A 16,186-nucleotide genomic window follows, 5' to 3' on the forward strand; every position below is an offset into this window, starting at 1 on the left:
GAACACTGAGGACAGGGTATCCTCACTTGAAGACCTGACCAGGTCCTTGGTGGGAAAGATACAAGATCTAGAGCACTCTGTGAATCAGTGACATCAGAAGTGTGATGATCTGAAGAACAGAGCCAGACGAAACAACGTCCGAATCCTGGGTCTTCCGGAAAAAGCAGAGGGTCGGGATCCTGCCACTTTCCTCGAGCTTTGGTTCAAAGCACTATTCCCAGAAGCGCCATTTTCCAACACATACGCCATAGAAAGGGCGCCAAATCCCCTCCTCCCGGAGATCCACCGAGGCCTCTCCTTGCAAGATAATTAAATTGGAAGGACAGAGATCTCATCCTTAGCCAAGCGAGGATCAAGCAAGTAATCAAGCATGAAAATGCGACAATCTCTTTATTTCCGGATTTCTCAGCCGATCTACAAAAGAAGAGAGCCATATTTGTCTGTCAGGCGGCGCCTACGGGACCTGAATTTGCAGTATTCTATGGCATATGCAGCCCGCCTGCGAGTTGTGGATGGTGAGAAAACCATATTCTTCGCTGACCCCAAAGAAGCGGAAGATTGGGTCTCCAGAAAATCGCGACGTTCAGGACTACACTGATGCACTGGATGCGTACATTGCGCAAGTGTTCCTGCTGTTTGGTGACTTACTGATCGTTATATCACCCACTTGTTACTGTGCCTTCAGATATGGGACTCGCTATTCGTTAGCTGCAGATTTCATTCATGTGGGAGTTATGTTATAGCTTATCTCACCTTATAGTGACAAGGCATGCACCATATGCGAACACATGTTGTATGTTGCTCATAATAAGTTGGGGTGGGAGCACTACCTGCATAGGTACTCCATCTAATTGCACTATGCAGGTCCCCAAAATATGGGCCCATATACTAGTTGGATCAGATTCCAACGACCATATACTTACCTTGTTACTTAAACGCACTAAGTTATGTTCCTTTAGGATTTGTTTTTTTCAGGTATGGATTTCTCTTCTAGCAGGGTTAGATAGAGGAATGACAGGGCAGTGGTATCTAGTAATGGTTCGCTTCTCTCCAGTGGAAAGAGTAGGAAGACATCCTATAAGATCAGAGATAAACCTGAAATGGCCTCCATGAAAGTCTTGTCATGGAATGTAAGGGGATTGGGGGACCCAAAGAAAAGGATTGCGGTATTCTCACACATTCGTTCCTTTAACCCTCACATTATCGGCCTACAGGAGACCCACCTGACGCCAGAGACCGGGAGCAGACTTAAAAAACCCTGGGTTCAATACTTAGCTAACGCATTTGGAAGCTTACACTCTAGGGGGGTTGCTATTATGGTTCATAGTAGTCTTAGGACTCTTTCACACTTGTGTTGTCCGGATCCGGCGTGTACTCTATTTGCCGGAATTACACGCCGGATCCGGAAAAACGCAAGTGAACTGAAAGCATTTGAAGGCGGATCCGTTTTCAAAATGCGTTCAGTGTTACTATGGCAGCCAGGACGCTATTAAAGTCCTGGCTACCATAGTAGTAGTGGGGAGTGGAGGAGCAGTATACTTACAGTCCGTGTGGCTCCCGGGGCGCTCCAGAATGACGTCAGAGCGCCCCATGCGCATGGATGACGTGTCCGTGCGATCACGTCATCCATGCTCCCCACTACACTTTACCATGGCTGCCAGGACTTTAGCGTCCTGGCAGCCATGGTAACCATTCAGAAAAAGCTAAACGTCGGATCCGGCAATGCGCCGAAACGACGTTTAGCTTAAGGCTGGATCCGGATTAATGCCTTTCACTGGGCATTAATTCCGGATCCGGCCTTGCGGCAAGTGTTCAGGATTTTTGGCCGGAGCAAAAAGCGCAGCATGCTGCAGTATTTTCTCCGGCCAAAAAACGTTCCGTTCCGGAACTGAAGACATCCTGATGCATCCTGAACGGATTTCTCTCCATTCAGAATGCATTAGGATAATCCTGATCAGGATTCTTCCGGCATAGAGCCCCGACGACGGAACTCTATGCCGGAAGACAAGAACGCAAGTGTGAAAGAGCCCTTAGATGGGAGGTGCATCAATTGGTTACTGATCCAGAGGGCCAATATATTTTCCTATATGTGCATATCAACTGTACCCCCTACGTAGTGATTAATGTATATAATCCGCCGCCTGCTTCTATCTCCCTACTGCAAACTGTGATTGGATTTGTCGCGCAATACCCTAATGTTAGACTGCTTTGCATGGGCGATTTTAATGTGGTTATGCATTGTGAGATGGATAGATTTTGCGGGGATACTAGGGGGAATGATGATTCTCCTCCTGACACTGTTCTTTCCAGAGTGGCTGCTGAGATGGGGTGGCTGGATTTGTGGAGGATCAGACATCCACTCCTACAGGAATACTCATGCTTCACCCCATCCAGGGGAGCTCTTTCCCGGATTGATTATATTCTAGGGAATGCTCTGGTCTACACCGATCTTAATGATGTGAGTTATGGGCCCCAGGGTCCATCGGACCACGCCCCGATATTGGCCGAGCTTAAACTCCCTGATGTTGCTAGACAGGGAAGAAAGATGCGCATCCACCCCTTCTGGTTATCTCTTTTTACCATCAACGACAGGGTTCCTGATCAGTTGCTAATGTTTTTGGAGGTGCAGGATATTGACACAGATGGCTTGCTGTTATGGGAAACGATGAAGGCGTATCTGAGAGGTTGTCTCAAATCATCAATATCCTTCATCAAGAAAGACACGCAGCGCAAAGAGGTGGAACTACACACTAGATGCAAGGAGGCAGAAAATGCTTTCACATCCTCCCCAACTGAGACGAATAGACTAGAATGGCTTAACAGGGGCAGGCTATACATGATGCATCTGTCAGAAAAAAGTAACCACAAATCATTCTTTCTCAAACAGCAGTCTTTTGAGATGGATAATCAGGCTGGCAAGCTCCCCCCCAGTTATCAGAATTAGGGGCCCTGATGGGATAATGAAGGAGTCAGCAGATGGTATCCTAGAATGCTTTGAGAGGTTTTACACAGATCTATTTGATTCCGTTGTGACCTACATCGCGCGCGAGATGGAGGAATACCTTCTTGAGTGATCTAGATAGGTGTCTTGGAGGATGATATCACTTTGGATGAGATTAAACTAACAATCACGGACCTCCCTGCTGGGAAGGCCCCTGGCCCGGATGGCATCCCAATAGAGGTATACTCCATATACACTGACATATTAGGCCCGCAACTTCACAAATTATATAAGACTGCTCATACCCGTGGATGTTTGTCGGACTCTATGTATGACGCCACAATTGTGGTTATTCTGAAGCCCGATAAAGACCCGCTGGAATGCGGATCATGCCGTCCTATTTCCCTTTTGAATCTAACTTATAAGATTCTCACCAGAGTTCTAGCAACTCGTCTTAATAGAGTGGTCACTTCAGTAGTGCACAGTGATCAATCATTTTCCCTGAAGGGCATCAGAAAGTAAAATTTATATCACAACAGATGTGGTGTTATTTGGGGAGAATAAGAGTCTGTCTCCAAGCCAACAAAGAATGCCTTACATTTTGTAGATTTTTTATGTTTTTGTATCAGCTTTTAGTTTTTAAACACTCCATCATATAACAAGGGTTTTCCAACAGTGATAATATTCTCACTGTTGTATAATATAAGCCCTTGTCAATATACATTTTTTCGTTGACATGAAGGACTCAATATACGTATTTTTATAGTGTATTTTAACATATTTTATATATGTAGAGATTTATATATGTTATTTATGTTTTGGTTATGTTGTAGATGTTTTTATGGAAAACGCATTAATATCGCATATGCGTTTTTTAGGATATTTTGAGTTTTTTAGGATATTTTGAGTTTTTTGGTGCAATACAATTTAGGGTACTTGTTCAATATGCCTGATGAAAATTTATGAGGAAAAGTGTAATTATGGAAATTATATGAAAGAAATCAGTAATGCTCGATCCAGGTCAAATCCATCACATTGTTTGATGGAAGCTGGATCCATTGTATGTTTTGTATGTTACAAATCCCCTATATAAGGACACTGATTATGGAGGACAGTTTAACCACTGAGGAAGGGGCCACTTAGAGCCCCGAAACGCGTTTGGTTTGGCTCCTCCTGCTTAACATAAAGACCACTGGCATTTACAGTTACGAACATTCTGAGAGAGAAAAAAACGCAATCAGATCGTACAAGCCTGTGCCAGTCGGAGAACCGGAAATACTCAAAGAAGCCACTGGCGCCAGTGAGACAAAGCTATATTCGCCAAAAGCGGACGATTAAGAACACTATAGTCGAGACGCCCTCGATATCCCAGTAGAAACTATAAAGAATCGTATACTACTAACCTCTGGTGAAGTCGATACTCACGTGAGTAAGCAGTAGTGGGGGATCTGGTTTAATCACCACACAGTCTCGATTTGTTGATGGATATTGCACAAACCGCATAGACGAATTCAAAATTATTTACGAACATTTATTGTCGCGGCAATTATATGCGATTATTTCCACAAATTTTATAAAATATTTAGGTGAAATTTTTGCATATTGGATCGAGAACTATATTCATCCTCAAAGATCTGGTTTTACTGGAGAACCTACACTTTTAACTTCACTATTGTATTGTACATTGCATATTTATTTATTATTTATCACTTTTTAGTCTGGCCAGACTTGTCACACATATATATTTAAGATTTTATGGATGGATTAATAAAGTACCACTTACTCCAGATATAGTGAGTGCCCAGCCTTTTCTTGATATATTTATTTCGTTTTATAGATTGGGTGAATCTGTAGGATGAGAGCACCCATGCGGGGAACCTGACGTAGAAGTGCTGCCTTTTTTGATTTTTCAATCCCTTTTGAATCTAGATTTATACGATTCTCACCAGAGTTCTAGCAACTCTTCTTAATAGAGTGGTCACTTCAGTAGTGCACAGTGATCAATCGGGCTTCATGCCGGGCAGGTCCACCTCTGATAACATCAGGAGAGCCCAGGTGATTGCACAGATAGGGGTGGCTGAGGGTGAGCATTGGGCTATGGCTTCCTTGGACACCGCCAAGGCCTTCGATTCGATTGAGTGGACATTTCTGCTTACCGTGTTGAAGAGCTTTGGCTTTGGTCCGAAATTCATCAGGTGGGTTGAGCTATTATACAAACAACTGAGGGCAGATATATTAATAAATGGTCATCACTCCGGCTCCTTCCCACTGAATAGGGGCACGAGGCAGGGCTGCCCTTTGTCGCCTCTGCTATTCGCAGTAGCTATAGAACATCTAGCTCTAAGAATAAGACAGGATCAGATATATATGGGTATCTTCATGGGTTGCAGGATAGATAAAATAGGACTTTATGCGGACGATTTGCTTCTATTTATGTCTGACCCCGAGGCATCGCTCCCTAGAGCAATCAAGATTATTGAACAGTTTGGTAGATTCTCGGGGTTGCGCATAAACTGGACCAAATCAGCTATTATGCCTCTCTGGGATCACACTTTGCTGCCCCACTACCACAACCTACCTGTGGTGGATCGTTTTAAGTACTTAGGGATAGTAATCACTAGAAATGCGCAACTATCATACAGTTTAAACATTGAACCCCTGGTGGCTCTCTTTGTAGACAAATTCAAGTCGTGAAGATCCCTCCCCCTTTCCATTATGGGAAGACTGAATCTAGTTAAAATGATATTACTTCCCAAGGGCCTATACATTCTAGCTTATGCTTATATCTAAAGGCTTCTTTGATCCTGTTGATGCCATGATTGCCTCGTTTGTGTAGGGTGGAGCTAGAAGGAAACTATCCTTGGCTGTGCTTCAGAGGCCTAAGACGCAAGGGGGTGCCTCTCTCCCGGACTTATTTCTCTACTTTTTGGCTGGTCAGCTTAAGTTCCTGAGGTCTTGGGTATCATCGGCTGATTTGCCTAATGCTGAGTATTTTCTACAGGAATACTTGCGTCTGGGTACTCTTTGGCCAGTCCTGGAGAATTCAAACTGCCCTCGCGGTCGTTTGCTCCCCCTACACAGGCTGGCACATCAAGTGTGGCAGGCTTCTAAACTACATTCATATAAGGATCTGCCTGATGCCGTCCCCTTGTGGGATAATCCCATGTTCGCTCATATGAGTCTAGTGGATGGGGCTGATATGTGGAAGCTCCATGGGGTCTGCACACTGGAAGATCTGTATGAGGGTGGGCATTTACGCTCCTTCTCGCAGATTCAGGACAAATTTGGTGTGCCTCGCAATATGTTTTTCAGATACCTGCAATTGAGACACTCCCTGCTGGCTCAGCTAAGAGTGTCGGGGAGGGTTATCTCAAAATACCCTTTGTTAGGCGTGATGAGATCGCAGGGCCCGAGAGGGATTATCTCCGTCCTGTACACCCATCTGCTATGCAACCGTATGACAATGAACCCCCTTGCCATTGAGAACAAATGGAAGCTGTCCATACCCTCCCTGACGGAAGATGATTGGAGTGAGGCGCTCCTTACTCCGACCAGGGTTTCACCCTCTATTAATAATAGACTGATTCAGATGTTTATTCTGAATAGGAGCTACCTCACTCCAACCAGGCTACATAAGATGGGAAGGATCTCCCATAGTAGGTATCACAGATGCTCGACAGATAGTGCCGACTTTTGGCATATGTTTTGGGAATGCAGCTATATCCGCCGCTTCTGGACTTCGGTCCTGGGGGTGCTATCTACAATGGTCCCTGTCGCGATCCCTCTCTGCCCCAAACTGTGTATACTTGGTGTGCTGGATTAGGAGTCGTGGTCCCATCACAGCAGAATATTTTTAGGGGAAGCATTATTCCTAGCTCGGAAGGCTATTGCGCTCCGATGGATGGGAGACAGACCACCGTCTCTGGGTCAGTGGAAGTCCGTTGTTAATCACGTAGTGTCCATGGAAAACATGGTCTTTAAACACAGGAAGTGTCCGCAAAAATTCCAGAAAGTTTGGGGAGAGTGGTGTTCTTCCACATTAACATTGCAAAATTCACATATGTACTCAGCGATTGAAAATCCAAGTTTGGGTTAGAGGAGATGTGATTAGTTTCTTATCACTGCATGAAGCTGTACGCTCCCATTCTCAGCACTCTTCCACATGGTTTATTTTGACTCAAATTGTATGCCCTGTATCTTGCATAAGGCCTCATGCACACGACAGTTGTGTGCATCCGTGGCCGTTGTGCAATTTTCCGTTTTTTTTCGCTGACCCATTGACTTTCAATGGGTCCGTGGAAAAATCAGAAAATGCACCGTTTTGCAGCCGCATCCGTGATCCGTGTTTCCTGTCAGTCAAAAAAATAAGACCTGTCCTATTTTTTTTGACTGACAACGGTTCACGGACCCATTCAAGTCAATGGGTCTGTGAAAGAACACAGATGCACACAAGATTGGCATCCGTGTCCATGATCCGTGGCCGTAGGTTACTTTCATACAGACTGATCCGAAGATCCGTCTGCATAAAAGCTTTTTCAGAGCTGTGTTTTCACTTCGTGAAAACTCATATCCGACAGTATATTCTAACACAGAGGCGTTCCCATAGTGATGGGGACGCTTCTAGTTAGAATATACTACGAACTGTGTACATGACTGCCCCCTGCTGCCTGGCAACACCCGATCTCTTACAGGGGGCTGTGATCCGCACAATTAACCCCCCAGATGCTGCACCTAAAGGGTTAATTGTGCATATCATATACCCCTATAAGAGATCAGGGGCTGCCAGGCAGCAGGGGGCAGACCCCCCTCCCTCCCCAGTTTTAATTTCATTGGTGGCCAGTGCGGCCCCCCCTCCCTCCCTCTATTGTATTATTTTCATTGGTGGCACAGTGTGCGGCCCCCCTCCCTCCCTCTATTGTATTATTTTCATTGGTGGCACAGTGTGCGGCCCCCCCGATCATTTGTGGCAGCGGAGAGTTCTGATCGGAGTCCCAGTTTAATCGCTGGGGCTCCGATCGGTAACCATAGCAACCAGGACGCTACTGCAGTCCTGGTTGCCATGGTTACTTAGCAATATTAGAAGCATCATACTTACCTGCTGCGCTGTCTGTGACCGGCCGGGAGCTCCTCCTACTGGTAAATGACAGATCATTAAGCAATGCGCCGCACAGACCTGTCACTTACCAGTAGGAGGAGCTCCCGGCTGGTCACAGACAGCGCAGCAGGTAAGTATGATGCTTCTAATAATGCTAAGTAACCATGGCAACCAGGACTGCAGTAGCGTCCTGGTTGCCATGGTTACCGATCGGAGCCCTAGCGATTAAACTGGGACTCCGATCAGAACTCTCCGCTGCCACCAATGATCGGGGGGGAGAGGGGAGGCCGCACACTTTGCCACCAATGAAAATAATACAATAGAGGGAGGGAGGGGGGACCGGACACTGTGCCACCAATGAAAATAATACAATAGAGGGAGGGGGGGGGGGCCGCACACTGTGCCACCAATGAAAATAATACAATAGAGGGAGGGAGGGGGGTCTTCCCCCTGCTGCCTGGCAGCCCCTGGTCTCTTACAGGGGACTATGATACGCACAATTAACCCTTTAGGTGCGGCACCTGAGAGGTTAATTGTGCGTATCACAGCCCCCTGTAAGAGATCGGGTGCTGCCAGGCAGCAGGGGGCAGTCATGTACAGAGTTCTTAGTATATTCTAACTTGAAGCGTCCCCATCACCATGGGAACCCCTCTGTGTTAGAATATACTGTTGGATATGAGTTTCACGATCTAACTCAAATCCGATGGTATATTCTAACATAGAGGCGTTCCCATGGTGATGGGGACGCTTCAAGTTAAAATATACCATCGGATTGGAGAAAACTCCCATGGTATATTAACTCCTGACTTTACATTGAAAGTCAATGGGGGACGGATCCGTTTGCAATTGCACCATATTGTGTCAAACGGATCCGTCCACATTGACTTGCATTGTAAGTCAGGACGGATCCGTTTGGCTCCGCACGGCCAGGCGGACACCAAAACGACATTTTTTTCATGTCCGTGGATCCTCCAAAAATCAAGGAAGACCCACGGACAAAAAAACGGTCACGGATCACGGACCCCGTTTTTGCGGACCTTAAAAAAAAAAACGGTTGTGTGCATGAGGCCTAACTCTGTGCTTGTATCATGTCATATTAGTCCCCTGCGTGGGAAACTACTGTGGATTATCCTACTTGATTCATACCTGAATGGTTAATCGTTAATAAAACAAGTTTAAAAAAAAAAGGGGCAGGGCGCTATGGGAGTCACAGTTAAGGGGGCAGGGGGCGCTATTAACGGGGCAGCTGCTGTGGAGGTCACTGTTAAAGGGGCAGCTGCTGTGGAGGTCACTGTTAAAGGGGCAGCCACTATGAAGTTCACTGTTAAAGGGGTGGTCATTGTTAAAGGTGCGGGCGCTGTGAAGGTCAATGTTAAAGGGGCGGCCATTGTGGAGGTCACTGTTAAAGGGGCAGGCACTGTAAAGGTCACTGTTAAAGGGGCGGGAACTGTGGAAGTCATTGTTAAAGGGGTGGGTACTGTAGAGGTCACTGTTATGGGGGAAACTGTTGATATCTTTTTACGACACACGGAAACATAAAATTAAATAGATTAAATATACCCACGCGAAGCCGGGTCCTTCTGCTAGTTGACTATAAACATCCTGGGCGGTCGGGTTAATCTCTGAATGGACGTTCTGGAACGTCCTTTCAGCGATGGCAGCTTTACGCTAATCGTGCAGCTGCCGAGTGGTGGGCCCGCTGTCAGTGACAGCAAGGCACCCCAGAGAGAAGGCAGGGACAGTTCCTGTGTGTCCCTACCTTCTACATCGCTGTATACACAGCTGAGGAAGCGATCTGCCACTTCCTGTCCCGGGCCGGGTGAGTGCAGGAGCTGTCGGGTCTTCCATAGGCCTCGATTAGCCCTGCACTGAGGCTATACAGCGTCTCTGGGGTATGTATTTCCCCTGTAACTGGGGCTACTATGTCAGCCCTAGTTACAGGAGAAGTCAATAGTTAAAAAATAAAATGAAGTTAAATGTCCCCCAGAGGTCTTGTATGCGCTTATGGAGTACACAAAGTGTAAAATAAAAAAATGAAGTATTTTGAAAAAGAAAATGAAAAAAAAAAGTTTCCCCCCAAATCCGTTATTTAAAAAATGGTAAAAATAGAAGAAAAAAAATTAAGAGACATATTTGGTAGCATTTAAAGGGGGGCAGTATCATATTAAAACTTTGCTAGGTAGGTATAAAAATACACAAAAGGGACAAGCATAGAAAATCCCTTAGTGTAATGAACCCCCAAACAAAACGAACAAACAAAAAAACAAAAACAAAAAAAACACCAGAACCAAAAAGAAATATGCTAGCAACGCAAACATATACAGAAGCCCCCGAAGGGGTATCTTTAAACTGGACTGGGAGCCAAGGTCTAAGTTGATGTGTGTTTCTACACAGAGAGGTATGCTGTCTCCTGAGAAGCACGAGATGAAGAAAAGTGTCCCAACGCGTTTCATTGGATTTTAGCAGCCCCAACAATCATCAGGGAACACGGGACTGAATTGTCTTAGTTACATGGAGTGCAGCGTGCATGTGGCAGGGCTCATCCATGCAGGGACACCCAGTGGTTCCAATGTCCCTGCTTTCTTGTTGGCGTGTTGAGCAGCCTTGGGCACACTGCACTCCAGGTCCATAAAGTAGACATATGGGTAATGTTAATTAATGAATATTTTATGAGGCATCACTATCTGTCTTCGGGTCCATTCACACTTCCGTGTGTGTTTTGTGGATCCGCAAAACACGGACACCGGCAATGTGCGTTCCGCATTTTGCGGACACTATAATAGAGTATGCCTAGTCTTGTCCGCAATTGTGGACAAGAATAGGACATGTTCTATTTTTTTCGGGAACAGAAATGCGGACCCAGAAGTGCGGATCCGGGCAGCACATCGTGCGGCCCCATAGAAATGAATGGGTCCGCAATTCCGTTCCGCGAAATGCGGAACAGAATTGCGGACATGTGAATGGACCCTTAAAAGCAGAGAGATTCAAATTTAGAAAACAGTGAATTTTTTCAAATGTTTGTTACCTTTTTGGATTTTTTTTATAAATAAAGGTAAAACATATTGACTCAAATTTACCAATAACATAAAGTGCAATGTGTCACGAGAAAACAATCTCTGAATGGCTTGGATAAGTAAAAGTGTTCCAAAGTTATTGCCACATAAACTGACACATGTCAGATTTGCTAAATTAGGCCTGGTCAGGAAGGGGGTAAATGGCCCGGTCTAGAAGAGGTTAAGGAAAAGAACAGCAGGTGGCGCTATACAGATACAATTTATTGAATAGCTCAGTGGCTATACTAAATTTTTAATTACAGGCAATTACAAAAGTGTTGAGATCCAGGTGCTTTGAAAATGTAAAGTATTTTTTGTGGGACAACCCCTTTAATGTTTGGTATATTCATGTCTTGTGAAGTGTCATTATTAAAATGATGGAACTGACCACAAAAAAAAGGTTTTCATCTCTTTTTGGTAATTATCCACTAATATTTGGCCCTTTTTCTTTTACAGCAACCTTCAGACACACCCAGCACCCCAAAAAGTACAAAGGACCCCCGTGAGATTGCGTTGTCTTTGCCTGCTGTCTCAGTGCAGCTAACCCCTCTCAATCTGGCCACATTCAGCTCTGAGAACGTGTTGCGGTTATCTGAGCATCAATTCAAAATTAAGTACACGCCACCCGTTTCATCATCGTCCTCACCACCAGAGACTAGTCGGGGGCCCAGGGTGTGCTTTACCACGTCACAAGTTAACCGTGGTGAGTTACCCATATAGCGGGAGCTATTGGATTTAATTTGTCCTTGTTATGCCATCAATGTCTCCGTTACATTGTGCCTAGAATATCTGCAGTCTCTACTTCTTTCCTTTCCCTGTCTATTCGCATAATTCTGCTTATTGATAACCTTATTGTGCAGAAGAAGAGCACATTGGCGACGCATCATTTCCTCATCAGGAGCCACGTTTATGCCAACCAACTAAACCCACAACAGTTGCCACCGCTTCAGACTCTTCCCATTGGCAGCCAGAAGCAGTGCCGAGTTTTGCTGGTTCCAGCCTCTCTGAAACAGGTAATCCAGAATAAATGGCCACTCCTAAATGGGAAGTTCACTGTTCAGGGTTAGAAAACAGGGCTGCTTTCTTTTAAAAACCGTTCCACACTTGTCCAGGTTATTTGTGGCATTGCAGCTCAGTGCAGTTTCCTTCGGTGATGCCAGACACAACCCATGGACAGGTGTAATGCTGTTTTTGCAAGAAAGCAGATGTGGGTTTTTTTTTCAAATCCTGTATAGAAAACATTGTGTGGTTTGTGCAATAAATGGCAGTAAAAATCCTCTAGAGAGTTCTGAAATTTTTTGTGTTCCACCTCTCAATGGCATCCAAGCTTTCCAAATTGTAGCTGGAACGCAGCTAAATGTATCAAGTGCACGCCTGAGAATATTCGGATCCATAGTCCATAGTCCAGCAGTATCATGGAGATAAAGGGTGACTTTAAAATGTGCACCAAAAAACACACATAAATCCATACTGTTTGTCACAATTTTTGTGAGGTTTTTGTTGAGGATTTTTGTGTGGTTTTTCTGTTTTATATTAGGAACCCCATTGCAGGTGTGGAATCGCACAAACAATTGACATGCTGTGGATTTGAAAATCCGCACGACAGGTCAATTTCTGCACCTAAGGAAAAAAGCATAGTGTACGTGAAATTTATCAAATCTCATTACCCTTTGCTGGTACTTTATTACACAGCTGTTTTTCCAACCTAAATCCACGCAGAAGTACCACATGTAATCCGCAATGTGTGCAAGTACCCAAAGGCAGCACTCTATATAAATGATTCTTTATCCACCCTTACATGGTTTCTGCTACCATGTGAGCCTTTCTCAAGTAAGGCACATGCGCAGTATATAACTATAAAATGATTACAGCAATTAACTATATCAGTTGAGCAACATTATAAAAATACAATGGGGCACGTTTATTAAGACCGGCGTTTTAGATGCCGTTCTTGATAAAGGCCCTGCACTGGCGGTGGATCCGCCAAAGTCATGAAGAGGTCCTCTCCTTAACTTCAGCGCATCCAGCGCCAGTTCTAAATGTAACGTCCCCGCCCACAAATTTTATAGCTGGTGTAAGTGAGGTGAAGTCGCAGATAGCGGTGCAACTAACCATTGCGCTGACATCTGCACCTAAAATACGCCTAATTTAGCCGTATTTCAGTATAGTAGATGACCACCAGTGTGTATAACTGAAACCAGTGTATAAGAAGCACATTCATAATATGACACATAACAGATCCATAAGTATACAGTATATACAGTGTTAACACAACTGTGCAGCATTAAAGGGGTTGGTTTATTTTCTGCGGGTCTTCCCTCCCCCTTGTGGCCAGACCTGCAGAGGGAAGCATACATAGTTGCTCACTGACGCAGGGTCCCGGCTGATTCGCTCCCCTGCCGCCGCTGCAGCACCCAGATCCCCGCTGGCAACATCTGGTTTGACACTGCTGCAGAGATGACACATGGGAGGGGCAGGTCACCGCTGCAGCCATTCATGGGCTGCAGCTGTATCAAACTGGATGGGGACATGAGCACTGCAGTGGGAGCCGGGACCCAGCGACAGGGAGCTGGTTAGTACGTTTCCCTCCAAAGGTCCAACCACGAGGTGGAAGTTTGCCAAAAGACACCCAGAATATAAACAACCCCTTTAAAAAAGTCAGTTACCATCAGGTGTTATCCAAAATCAGGGGTCTGCATCCTCCAGCTGTTGTGAAACTACAACTCCCGGCATGGTGCCTTCACTTGTATGGGAATTTCGACTACATGAGAGCAAGTGTGCAGGGAGTTGTAGTTACATAACAGTGCTGGCGGTTGTAACAATATACAGGGGGAATTTATTACTGTACCCTGTTTTGAGGTAAATTCAGCTTGTTTACATCACTTTACTTAGTCCACTGCATTTATTGTTTTTCATCGCTCTCGTCATGATCTGGTCCTGTGCGCTCTTCTGGGTGTGGTTTGAGTGCTGTATTTCTGACAGATTTATGAATCCTTCATTTTTTTAAACCTTTTTTTTTTTTTTACATTTTTGTGCAATTTCACTTTAAGGTTGGAGTGATGGCAGGAACTGGTGTAAATTATAGTTCATATCTATAATTAAACTTTTTGGGACTCAGAGAGCCAGAGATAAATTAGGCATATTTCAATCCGTCGCAAAGTAGATCAAGACTGGCGAAGGAAATATCAGTCTTCATATATATCATGTGGTAGAGCCTCAAAGCCAAATACCACAAGGAATACTCATGGAGATCTGGGGTAATGCTGCATGTTATTTAGTCACACAGCACATTACTACAGGGTCAGTGGTACATGTGATGAAAAGGAGTCAGATTGCACACACAATTGAGTGTAAACCCACCGTACTGTCTGATAGGAAATATGTGCTGACCATGAGGATGTTCAGTTACTATAGAGCATATTATTGTTCTGTTGCTATATGCTTGTCAGAAGAGTCATTCTGTTCCTCTCCTGCTCTTTCTTTCTAAGTAGTCTATACCTTTTCTTGATTTTAGCTTGCAGCTCCAGACCTCCACCACCTCCAGAACCAAGTGTCCAGCCCAGCAAAGCGGATGGTGCACGAAACAAGTCAAAGGTCCACCCACATGTGCCAAAGCTCTTCATTCCCTCCTCAAGTGTTACCAAATTCCCCCCAGAGATCACAGTAACACCTCCAACTCCAACCCTCCTCTCTCCTAAAGGCAGTATCTCTGAAGAAACCAAACAGAAACTAAAGGTGAGGACTCTCGAGTAAGAACGTATGGATTTATGGATAGCTATTGTCTATCATCCAGTTTTAGGAGATTGGTGTCAGCGTTGAAGGTAGGAAGCAATTTACTCGGTAGCTTCACCTCATTTCTCTTTTCTTTCACAGTCTGTTATCCTATCTTCACAGTCTGCTGCCAATGTCAAGAAGGAGACTCTGTGCCAGCCAGCTCTTGAGATCCTAGACATCTCAAGCCAAGAGTCATCCCTTGAAAGTGACACAGATGAGGATGATGACTACATGGACATATGAAGATTCTACAGCAGTAGCTTCTCACCATCTGCCAACTGCAAATTCTGCATCTGACTCCCGCCAGATTGTGCTTGCATGCTACAGCTCTTAGCATGCGGATTGCTTTTGCTGCCAGTAGCCAAACCATTGTTTTACAGTATGCCAGTTCTATATACTGACCCACGTGACTGTGGATTGGGCAGCAGGGTGGGGTCACTGAAAACTTTACATTAGACCCAAAAGGTCAAGTGGCGGATACAACAGAGCGAATTAAGGTTTGAGGTTTACAGCTGATGTTGGAAAAAAAACTGTATTTGAGTGTTTTGCAGCTCCACCCTTGGTGCTGAAAATGGGACTTTTGTATTGGTGGGGTTGCGAGAGCTCACAGGCTTTGCCTTCTTTTAAGGTCCATATTTTTTGTAATACAGATTGTGATGTTTATAAAATTAAAGAGACGTGTATATGAAATGACATTTGAGATAAATAACGGGGTTCCAAATAAGAACATAAACATTGCACATTTTTGCAAAAAAAGAAAAGAAAGAAAAAAATAAAACTATTATAATTTTCATGAGTATTTTCTGGCTTCAGCATCACCTCTAAAAGTGGACTGGGTGTACTGCAGGGGATGCAAATTCTGCAGACGGCATTGCTTTATTGAGGGTTCTGTTTATGAAGAACATCATCGTTGGGTAGCCATACTGCTAAGCAGAAGTGGTCCTTGACCATGCGGCACATTACATTTCGTTTATGTACAGCAACATGCGAATCATAAAGATTATTGCCCAGTATAAACAGGCCTGTATTCTACCAATGTTTCAAATCTTTCATATATACTGTATGTATATCTGGAGCAGTAGATATATACAGCCGAGTCCATACAATTTTCATAGGTTTAGCCTCTGTATACCAACAGGATAGATTTGAAACAAAGCAGTCAAGATATGATTGACATGTAGACTTCAGGCTTTACTTCAAGGGGTTTAACAAAAATATTGCATTAAAAAGGGGTTGTCCACACTGGTCCTGCAGCAGTGACGTCACTTCCATCATGAAAGGGTGCCTGAACAGCATGTGACTGCTAAGGCTGGTGACTGGCTG

General features: G+C 44.6%; 1 protein-coding gene across 6 annotated transcripts in view; it reads left to right on the forward strand.

Annotated features, from left to right (window-relative positions):
- The window catches only part of CABIN1 (calcineurin binding protein 1), a 196,786-nt gene extending 181,132 nt beyond the window's left edge, over nucleotides 1–15,654 (forward strand). For 5 of the 6 annotated variants that reach the window (XM_040416393.1, XM_040416397.1, XM_040416395.1 and 2 more), the window contains exons 34-37: nucleotides 11,546–11,792; nucleotides 11,950–12,102; nucleotides 14,604–14,824; nucleotides 14,963–15,654. In XM_040416393.1, coding sequence (XP_040272327.1) covers nucleotides 11,546–11,792; nucleotides 11,950–12,102; nucleotides 14,604–14,824; nucleotides 14,963–15,106 — 765 coding nt within the window. In that variant the 3' untranslated portion in view covers nucleotides 15,107–15,654. The remainder of the gene's footprint in view (nucleotides 1–11,545; nucleotides 11,793–11,949; nucleotides 12,103–14,603; nucleotides 14,825–14,962) is intronic. The other variant, XM_040416396.1, reaches the window with a different exon arrangement.
- Nucleotides 15,655–16,186: the final 532 nt, after the last annotated feature.

The sequence above is a fragment of the Bufo bufo genome, chromosome 2, assembly GCF_905171765.1.
Source record: "Bufo bufo chromosome 2, aBufBuf1.1, whole genome shotgun sequence".
Lineage (NCBI taxonomy): Eukaryota > Metazoa > Chordata > Amphibia > Anura > Bufonidae > Bufo > Bufo bufo.